General features: G+C 38.9%; 1 protein-coding gene across 2 annotated transcripts in view; it reads right to left on the reverse strand.

Annotated features, from left to right (window-relative positions):
• Positions 1 to 11,442, reverse strand: part of ENOX2 (ecto-NOX disulfide-thiol exchanger 2) — a 208,663-nt gene that overhangs the window by 78,608 nt on the left and 118,613 nt on the right. Inside the window, exon 3 of one of the 2 annotated variants that reach the window (XM_011936985.1) lies at positions 8,007 to 8,141. In XM_011936985.1, the coding sequence (XP_011792375.1) occupies positions 8,007 to 8,103 (97 nt within the window). In that variant the 5' untranslated portion in view covers positions 8,104 to 8,141. Of the gene's footprint in view, positions 1 to 8,006; positions 8,145 to 11,442 lie in introns of both variants that reach the window. The other variant, XM_011936984.1, reaches the window with a different exon arrangement.

Here is an 11,442-nt window from a genome sequence, read left to right on the forward strand (position 1 = left end):
GTGGCACTCACTAAACATGCTCCTAACCATTAGTCTACACTGCTTCCCACAAAGTCCACAGTTTCATAGAGAAAAACAGATGCTCTTTGTCAGATTAGTACCTACCTACTCAATCTTGTATGTGGCCTTCAAACCTTCCTTTCCAGGAGGCTATCCTGGGGTTGCGTATCTCTAAACCCAGAATTTCCTATTGAGATATTTGACACATGCATTGTCACAGTGTTTCGGGGCCTCTTTTTAAAATTCACTGTTGCAATTTTGTGCCACAAAAGAAGTTGAAATTGTGGCCATGTATCAGTTGGAAGTAGGCAAAGGTAGGAAGTGACACACAATGACTATCTTGCTTACATTTTCAGAACTGGACCCTGGTTCTTACTGAAAGCCCCTTTACACTCTCAGAAAGGCTTTGCCTGCACTTAACGACTTCTCCCCATCCAAGTGCCCCTGGCCCGATAAAAGCATTTCCAATCTTTTAGGTGTTCCAGAGACCCCTGAGCCCCAGGAGGTAGTTTTTACTCACAGTAAAACCACTGAAATGCAACCACAGATTATTCCAAAATAACTATTTCAAATAGGATCTAATTATATATGCATAATTAAGCTATTTTATAGAAAGTTATGATTTCAACTGAGCTACATATTTCTGAGACATTATTGTTATTTCTTTAGAGTTCCTACAAAATTCATTGGAAAATTAAGAATTATGCCTGTGTACTGGGAAATTTTAACCCATTATAGTCCTGTCTCTTTTCTACATAGATCCTTTAAAAGACTTTTTAGGCAGTCTTTGTCAGATTAGTATCTACCTACTGAACCTTGTATCTCTCTTCTAATCTGAAGAGAGAACACAGATTTCCAAGGACAACCTGGCTGAGCTGTGAGATGATTCTGGACTTCTCACCAGCCCTCTTGGAGGCACAAGTTCCCAAAGTTTTACACAATGACTCTCAAATTCTACCAACATCTGTCCCGTTTCCCCAATAGATCATCTAAACACTTGTTTCAGCTTAGCTGGAAAGGTGAGACAGGGCCTGGCTCATGTACAACAGCAAACAATCTGGCAACCTGGGATTGGTGGGTTATGTGGCACAATTTCAGTTCACAAAGGTCCTCCCAAACATATCTCAACTTTGATCTCAAATTTCCACCAGTGGAGCTTTATTCCTTTAGTGCAAGGTTTTGCAAAATCTCCCTTTGTAGCCCATCTTCCCTCAATTCCTTTTTATTCATTTACAGTGTTCTTGCCTTTTTAGAACATTTGACACGTCCAGAGTCATTAGTGAGGACATTTCCTACTACATCTGTGGTTCGCAGATTTCTGGATTTTGGAAATGAATAAAATTATATGCATATTTAAGGTCACCAGCCTCTTAATTTGGCAAGAAAAGAAGGGGGGAAAAGTAACAAAGAAACTAACCAATATCCTATTCATACAGTTCATAAAAGAAAGAACATTTTAAAACCAAAAATACAGGAAGTCTATCACCTCAGAATAAAGGGCAGTCCTTTCAATTGAGCAAATTTAGCTTCATGACAAATTTACTACATTTTTAGTTTTTACATTTTGCCATAGACGGGTCATGGCCTACACACCAGTGTTTGGGCTTTTCAGATCACTCAATCATTTCACTTAGCGTGCTCCCCTATATATGAAACTTCCTGTGAAAAATTTCTTTCAGAACTAGAATGTCACACACACACACACACACACACACACATTATTAAGGGCCATGAAAAGCCTCACTTCCCCTGAGGACTGGTGTATTTTTTCTTCATGGAAAAATGCAAATTATATAACTGATCAGGTTTCCCTCTTTTGTTTTGGCTGCTTTGTCACAGGGGCAGCTCAACTTCAGAAATCAGGTGGGATCCTATGACCTACACACCTGAATTTTAATTAACTTCCCTACCTGGTCTTTGTCTTGTATTCTCATTTATATTTTCCCAGATGCTGATTTATTTTATTTTATTTTTTATAAATTATTGTATTTTTTCATATACTGTAATCTTTCTTATAAGCTGCCTCAAAGTCTTTGCTGAATGAGGTGATGTAACTCAATAGTTAACCACTGTCTCCATACTGTATATACCTTTGCATACCTTCCAATAATTGATGCAGTGTTTCCTCTGCCTACACTGTTCTTAGTTCTTTTATCCTCCTGACATACTCCTATATATCCCTGGACACCTAGCTCAAATGTTACCTCTTTTGTGAACCTTTTCTGACCACCGCCATCTACCTAGCATTTCCCCTCACCATACCTGGGCTAAAACATACTTATTTAGAAGTTTCTGTTATGACACTTGCAACATTATAGTGTAGTGATATTTACTTTGTTGCCTCTGTCACTGCAACTGGAACTTGAAGGCAAGGATTGTGCCATGCCCATGTTGGGATCCCCTATATCTAGCTCAATAGATCTTCAATGAATGGATGCATAAATAAAAGAACAAATGAATAAAATGAAAGGAAGGCCTTTGAGCTGTTGTCAGTGAAGAGCCAGCTCATATTTGAGAACATGTTGGATTAGGGAGAGAGTGTGGAAGTTCTAAAAGTATTGGAGTCACTAGGAGGATAGGAAACTTTGTCTTTTTTGTTCATTGCTTTCTCCCCGGTGCTTCTCACAGTACCTTTATACCAGCAGGCTTCAGTGAACATTTCTTGTATGAATGAATGAATAAGCAAATAGTTTGACTCAGCTCCTTCTCCTAATAGTTTCCATGGGGAGTCTTTTCTTTTTTAATGATTGTTCCTATCACTGTGCATTTACTTATTCCAGCTAGTTAAGGTCATGAAATTCTTATCTTAAAGATCCTCTGGCCCTTGGGCTTCATGTACTCTTCCAAAGGCTTTAAATAGTTTAAAATATTTCCACGAGAAAACAGCTCCACAGCATTTACCTACACAGACTGTGATGTCGAACGCTTCACTATCTGTATTTCGTGGTGTCTTCCCTGGGAGATAGGACCTTGTTCTTTGCGGGGACCTCAATACATAGTCTCTATTATGTTGACCATCTCCTGTTTGTCCTTCTGTGGCCCAGTTAACCTTGTTGTTGCCAGTACTCAAGTCAAAATCATGATGTGCTTGTTCCCAAAGAAAAATATGACAATACATAGATCATATAAACTCATACATTTTTGTTGAAGTAAAGTACTTCTGTAATATCAAGATAAATAACTAAAACATTTTTAACCTTTTCAGCTATACAATATAGAACTCATTCATATTCATAAAAGCAGGGTCCCAATTATGTCCAAACCAAATGATGACGCCTCTGTCTTTTTTTTTTGAAAGGATGACCTGGCACAACAGCTAACTGCCAGCTGTTGTGTTACTATGGGAGCTTGACGGCATGGAGGAGATTTAAATGAGTATCTCCAGGTGTAGATATGCTCCACGGTGAATCTTGAGAGTACCATCAGTAGCTTGAATTCAGGTTTGTTTTGAAGAGACATTAATTTTGTCTGGTATATATAATGTTTACATATTATTGGCTCTTGTAACATATATACTATGATGATGAACAGTGCTCTCCTTTCTCAGGATCGCAACTTTTTGCCACTAAAAGCATACTCTATTTGTGGCAGATATTAAAAATAATACAAATCAAAGGCCAGGCCTTCCTGAGGAGCTTGCAGAACAGTGGTCTGTCATTATCATACAAACTCCTTCTTTCTTTCTGTTCCCATCAGAGTTGGCCTGTTGGGTCCAGTGATAACTGGCTCCTTAAGAATGAGAAGGGTTTTGCTCTGAGAATAAGGTCCATGAGTCCATATTTTCCAATATCTTTATGGAGCAGACACAATCAATACAGTGGGGACATCATAATGAGGAACTCTTCTCTTTTTGGACTTCACAGGGTCCACACTTGGCTGCTACAGATATTTTAATTCAGGGGAAAATAAAGGAAGCAGCAGGCAGTATTCAACAAGTAGCCCTTAATGGGTCCATCCTTGGATTCATCTGGAATGACTGGGGCAGAACAATGCTCTTTAACCAGAGGGCCTGACTCTATTGAGCTCCACTAACATTAGTCTTATTTGACCAGCTTCTCAAAGCAAATACTCTTGCAGGAAAGACAGCTGCCAGCCAGAGGGGACCTCCTGATCTGCCATCATTATGGATTAACTTTATTGAACCACAGCAGTACAAAACACCATGTTAGTTGAAAAGGAACTCCACACCAAACCTCAGAGATAGCCTGTTTCTACTCACTACTCAATGAATATAATAACTATGCCAGACATTGCCTTCATGACAAATGTGTGTCCAAGAGACTCAGCATCCATGACAGTATAGATTAGAGGTCTCTGGGGGAAGTGAAGGAAGCTTACATTATCACTTGTTTTTCATCAATGTCAAAAGACTTCTCTACTGTCACAGACAGGCCAGATGAGACAGGGCAAAGAAAAGTCTGCTGGCTCAGTAGGAAACCTCCTGAGGAACATAAAAGTAGCTGAATTACTGAGCCTTTGATGGGTGACTTCAGGCAACAGCTCCATGAGGCTTATTTGCTGCCTTTTCCATTTTAAGAAATCTTGAGGCGTGGGGAGCTGATCAGGGAGATGTTTTAACCCATTGTAAAGATGGCAGGCACTCTGTTCTCCAGACCCTGGCAAGAAGAAAGGTAGGCAGCATTGGAGTGTCGTGCCACCCTTCCATTTCTGTGAAAATCCCCAACAGATTTATAAGGAACAGGCATCAGTACTGTCAGACATATACTATTCTCTTCAACTGTTACTGTCCAGTATTTCACCAGGGAAAAATTTCACCCTTGCCTTTACTGTCCTTCACTGTTGTTAAAGGTAAAGATGAGTCATAATTCAACTTTTTGTGAGCCACATCGCACATGTGAACTTGAAACAATAATAATAATAGTTGAGTTAATTGAGGAATTACTGTGAGCCAGGCATCATTCTAAGGCTTTACATGTATTAACACATGAATCCTCATAACAAACCTATAACATAGGTGTCATTATTATCTGCATTTTACAGATGAAGAAACTGAGGCATAGAGAAGTAAAAAGTAACTTGTCAACAGTCACACAACTGGTTAATGGCAGAGACTTGAACATAGGCATTCTGGATCTAGAACCCATGTTCAAATCTCAGTGGTAAACTGCCTTCCTAAAATAATACAGATACGAGAAAAACCAGTTCACATATAACTTAAGTGATTTTATACATAGCTTTACAAAGTATATCTCAGCCTGATGTTATTGCCCCATGCACTTTAAGACAAGAAGGGAACTACTGAAGTAATACCAGTATTTCTATGACCAGGTTTCCAAACAGTCAAGTAACTTTCACTGGAGCATGGTGGCAGGCAGAATCACTGAATTACAGGTCAAACAGAAACCATTTCTTTACAGTCGTTAAGAAAACAAGATGTGGAGAAGGGGGCCAAAGGTAGAAATTAAAAATACTCTTGAGGTTTCAAATGTCTGGTTGAAGCTGGATGTACAGAACGCTCATTAGCATATTAGCGTTGACAGTGGCTGCATAGCATCCAAATACTTTCAATTTAAGTGGGAGCTTAGCAGCGATTTGAAGAATGTATGTTAGTACTTCCTCTACATCAGAGCATATAGTACTGCTAAGAGTAGTAATAATGATGACAGTTTATCTTTATTGGGTGCTTATTATATGGTAAGCAGTGTGCCAAGTATATTATTTAATGTCCACAGCAATCCTATGAGCTAGGACACTATCATTATCTCCATTTTACAGATGAGAAAACTGAGGAACAGACAGGTCAAGTAACTTGCTTAAGGTAACATAGTAAGTGGCAGAGCAAGGACTCAAACCCAGGTAATCCTCTAACTTTAAGGCCTGTGTTGTTAAGCACTAAGCAAGATACTGTTATGAGGATTCAAGCCCTCTACCACACTGTTAAGAAAACTTACCACAATTTTCTAGCCTTATTATTGACCCTAGCTCCAGCTTTGTGTCTGTAATGATTGCTTGGTGGCATTTTTGTTCTCAATGCTAGGCCTTTCTTTTTCCATGTTATAGATGGGTGGCTAAGTATTGAATATTACTTTGTGAGCATAGATTTATGCTTATATATGATAATTTACAAATCATATGATATCAGTTAACATTTAGTCCCCTGGACCAGAGCGCAGATGTGGCCTCAGTATTTTTTCTGGGACTTTTACACATATGGTCCAGACTGTCATAAACTGGAAATATTTAAGTCAAATTAGATTGTCTAGTCATCTGAGACTATAAGTGTTGTGACTCAGGGACACTCTACGTGGAGCTATAAAACAATATATATTTCAGCTTAAATTCTATTATAATCAAATAATAAAGAGGTACTAAATACAAAACTTGTTACTTCCTTAGAAATGTCTATGAGAAATACATTCATAATGATTTTTGAAGTATTTTAATAGTTGCCATTTTTGAGCACCTTCTATGTACCAGACATTGTGCTAAGCATGATTTAATTGTCATCCTAGGAGTTAGGCACTATTAGTCTGACTTTGAAGATGAGGACACTGAGTCTCAGAAGATACACAACTGCTCGAGATGAAATAGTGAAAGAATCAGGCTTGGAAGACAAGCAGACTGAATCCAGAACCTGACATCTTAACCATTCTGCAATATTGGCTCCTACAGTAACATTCACTGATCCCAGATTGGCCCCACTAGTCATTCAAAACCTAAGGAAATCCATGGTCCAATCACTGTAGCTCTCAAAGGATGTTTGGTTGTTCATTTCAATTGTTGTTGGTCTAATGGAGAAGAATACAGTCTGGTGAACTACAACTTATGGTATGAATTACAGTTTGGCAGAGTTCTTTGCACCTGCCACATAAAGAATTTAGACTCCTTTTTTTTCTCCACCCGTTTCTTATTCACATACCTTTTTTCTTCATGTTTGGTTGCTTTTATGCTTGTTTCTTGGCTTTTGATGTAATAACATTTCTTAATTCATTATTAGTATTGCTGTCTAGCATCGCCCACCCTCATTATAACTTATAAGGATTTAAAATCTGCACTGGAAGGTGAAATAATATTTTGGGGGGATGTAGCTAACTATATAAATAAATGGCAAGGCAAAATGGCATTACTCTAAATCTGTTTATCAACTTTAATGTGCCTGTGAAGCACCTGGGGATCTTGCGAAAATGCAGCTTCTGATTCAGTAGGTCTGTGCTGGGGCCTGAGATTCTGGGATTCTAAGTGGTTCTCAGGTTATGCAGGGCACACTTTGAGTAGCAAGGTTCTAGATTGGCCTGGTCCTGTTGTGCTTTTAAGTAGAGTCACAATTAATTGAATCTGAGGAGATTAATGTTCAGGCTGTTTAAAAAGCTGCCTCAGGCTCCTTGAGATGGCAATTCCCAAATGTCTTCAAAAATTCATTGTAACGATTAATTAGCTCTCACTGTCCCGGAAGCTTTTTTGTGTCTAAACAAAACCCTTCAGGTGCTGTGATGTTCTGCTTCTCATTTTGTCTTTAGTGGAGGCGGAGTTAGTGCACCATGTCAATTCTATTACGGTTTACTTTGTTTATGTATATATGTATGTGTGTGTGTGTGTATTTACGCACAGTTATTCAATGTTAAAAACAGTCTTTGGGCTGTCCTCCACCATCTCCTTTCTCTCCTCTAGGAATCTAAGATTTTGGAGATATCTACGTCAGTTCTCTCTCTGTCGCCATGTTTATTTGCCTCCTCTATGAAATCTATAAAATTACACAAGCTTTGTAATTCCTCACCAAAATCCTCCTGCCTTGTATTTCAAAGAGCTGTTTAAAGCTTCAATGACCCTAGCCTGCATTGGATATACCCCCAGCATGTCCAAAGTGCAAAACGGAGTATACTAGTAACTACCGGCCACCCAGACTATAAAGCTCATATTACAAAAATGCACACTCTAGGCAGAATCTGGTAAATGTCAACTTCAAAATAAGTTGTGTCATACTGCTATATTTATTACCACATGGTCAATAAAAATAAGCACTTGAGAGGTGACTAAAAATAACATACCAGGTAAAATTGGTTGTCCAGCAATTCCCAGCGGTGCCATTCCAAGATTATTCATTGCTGTGGCCCATGCAGTTGGATCAGACATAGGTAGTGTCATTGCAGTGGAATCCACATTCAGAGTTCTACTGTTATCGGCTGAAAAGAAATGACAAGCAAAATAATTTGTTGTGTTAAGGCTCTAGCATCTATAAACATAAATTCTAGCAAACTCTTTAGAGAAATGGCTGGAGAAATGGACAAGTGGTGAATCAGGCCTCAATGCCAGCTTTCTTACAAGGGTTAAAACAATACAGCTTGAACTGGCAGGAAGTCATGGAATTTGAAAGCAATTTACCAGATGGCATTTTAGTAGAAGTGTTTGCTTCCTTCTCTCCCTTTCTTCCTTCTCTCTCTCTCTCTTTTTTTTTTTTTTTTTCAAGCATACTCAACAGAGGAGCTTGGAATGATTAAGAAGTTTCCTATTCTTCTCATAGTCTACTAGCATATGATTACTTCAGCAGCTTCTATCCAAACTACTTATGCATGTAAAGCAAGCAAAAACATCCTAGGGCTTCTGTAGTTGGCAATAAAAGATGAGAATTATACTCCTGATGTAATTTCATATCTTTGAGGCAGTACTATTGAATAGAGCTGGACACATAATCAGCAGACATCAAATTAGCTGAATGACAATTTTGGGGGTTAGGGGAACAATGAGAAAAAGCAGACTAGAGACACAGTCCCTGCCCTCAAAGGTTGTACAATAAAATTGAAGATACTGATGATGATGGTGATAATTATTACCATTATCACTACCTCCATCCACTACTACCTCTGTTGAACACTTACCGTATACCAGGTAAATCACTTGGCACGCATCATTCTCATTTAACTTTCAGAACAGCCCTATGAGGTAGGGACTATTTATATCTCCATTTAATAGAAGTTTTAGAGACATTTAAGAGAAGTTTTGAAAGGTCAAATATATTGTCCAAGGTCATACAGAATGTATAATTTTTAGCCACTATGCTTTACTGTCTTCAGTTAAACAACCAGGGAAGAATGAAAGACTCAAATGGTATAGATCAGAAATGTTCCTGTAGTTTATGGTATGCAGAGCTACTGTGGCCTGACTAAGCAGGAAATACTTCATGGAGAAAATAGGACTGAAAAGAATGGACCAGATTTATATAGAGCATGTCATGAGTGATGAGTAGTTATTAGATAGGTAAAGTAAAGGGGCCAGACATCCCAGGAGCAGGAATGATATAAGCAAAGACATTGAAATGGGTTCTATAAGCACGTACATGTACACAGTGTTGGGAGAGATATAGTCATGAGTCATCTGAGCACAAACGGACTTTCGTTTTGGGAAATTTTCCTCTGACTACTAATAGCCATAGAAAAAATATTTCTATGGCTTTTTTCCTACCTCCCAGTACACACTTCTGCCAATTACAACCCATGAAGGCAACTCTGTTCTAATAGTAGCTTGCTAAAGTCCAAGGCAACATCAGGGCTGACCCTTGCCAGGGTTATTTATACATGTGCTCTTTTGGTCACTGATTGGTCAGAACAAGCAAATGTAAATGTTTAAAAACATTATTTCTGAAATATTAGTTTTTGTCATTTTTCTGTGCTGCCTTTGCCTCCTCCCCCTTAATCCCCTCTTCACACACACATGGTGATTGATGGCACTAAGTGTTCATTAATTACAGTCAGAAGTCACATTTCAGAGCTAGTGATTTCTCCATGTGTAGGAACTTTAGTCGTTATATCCAGCTTTCAGTGTTCTCTCACAAAGGCATATCCAAAGGCTAGAAATAGTCTCCTTGCAAATATTATCAAGAAAACAAACATGGGATGCTGAACATCCTTTGGGTTGAGAGTTTACATAGTGATAATTAGTCTACTTGGACTTCCAAGCCCCCAGCTAGGGAAGATTTTAGAGAATGTTATAGCTGAAAGATATCTTTAGAGATTATTGAGTCTACACCCTGATTTTCTCTGGTTGCTGGAGAATCAATCCCAGAAGAAACTGGTAGGTTTAGAAGGACTGGGACCCAATGCCAAAAATAATTTCTTGCAACAGTTTGGCTACTCATTGGTTCTGCAGTCCTGACAAATATTAAAACGAACAAACAAACAGGAACACTTCTCAGTGAAGGATTTTGAGGTCAAAGAATGAAAATTTGTAAGGTATCAACCTTGCCAAACTCTGGACTAATTAGGGGCAGGATACGTGTTTGGGGGAAGACAATGATCTCAATTACAATTTTGAGGGAAAATACAGTATTGTTATTTTCAAAACGTATAGTAATTCACAATGCTTGTTAAAATGTTAGCAAGTAGAGTTCCTGCTATGCTTGTTTACAGGAACAGATAAGGAATATGTGTAATTAACAGCATTATTTTGCCTCAATGAATGTGGTTCTTAAATACTTAGGAAATTTTGCTTTAAATGTCCTTCTTATCGCCCTTCCCTCCCCTAACGCCCATCTCCACCTGTCAAAATCCCACTCATTTTTGAAGGGCCACCTCAAATGCTACCTTGTTTGTGAAACTGAAATGGCCAGGTGGGAAGGGCTCCCTGGCAGAGCCTCCCACTGACCTGCACCCTGGGGTGGAGCCTTGGAAGTTCATGTGTTTGCAGTGGGAAGGAGCCTGGCCCCTCCTCTTCCTGGGTGGAACCTGGGATTCAATCTACCAGGTGGGAAGCACACCAGCAGGGCTCTGGCCTTGCAGAGGGTCCCTGTTTCCCTTTTTTACCCCTCTTTCCCCAATAAATTCCATTTTTCTCACCCTTCAAAGTGTCTGCAAGCCTAATCTCTCATGGCTGTGTGACAAGGACCTGGCTCTTAGCTGAACTAAGGAAAAAATCCTATAACAAAACCACTTCATTGGAATTAATTACTTCTTCTGGTGTGTTCTCATAGCATTTTATCTAGAATTTGATTTTCACATGTTTGTTCATTCTCTCACTCATTCCCTGCAAAGTAAACTTTTTTGAGTCTTACTATATGCCCTGCTGTTTTGCTAGTAACTAGGAATACAGAGATGAACAAAACTCATTTACTGCTCTGGAAGAATTCAAAATATAGTGAGAGGGACAGACATATAAACAATCCAATATAAATTATTATAATAAGTACTGTAATTAAACCATGAGTGGAGTGCTCTGGGAACACAGAGGAGTAATTAAAGCTGCTGGAATGGGTTTGGGTATATGTGTTTCTGGTTGTGGGGTGAAGGAGGAATGCCACGGAAGCCTTCACTGGGAAAGAATCATTTGAAATGAGTCTTTAAGGAGGGACAGGATTTTCTTCCAGGTAGTGAATGGAAGACTGGGGTAAAAAGAGCATTCCACTAACTGGTACCAAAACAGAGATATAGACCAATGGAACAGAACAGAGCGCTCAGAAATAATACCACACATCTACAGCCATCTGATCTTTGA

The sequence above is a fragment of the Colobus angolensis genome, unplaced genomic scaffold (genome assembly GCF_000951035.1).
Source record: "Colobus angolensis palliatus isolate OR3802 unplaced genomic scaffold, Cang.pa_1.0 Scaffold159, whole genome shotgun sequence".
Lineage (NCBI taxonomy): Eukaryota > Metazoa > Chordata > Mammalia > Primates > Cercopithecidae > Colobus > Colobus angolensis.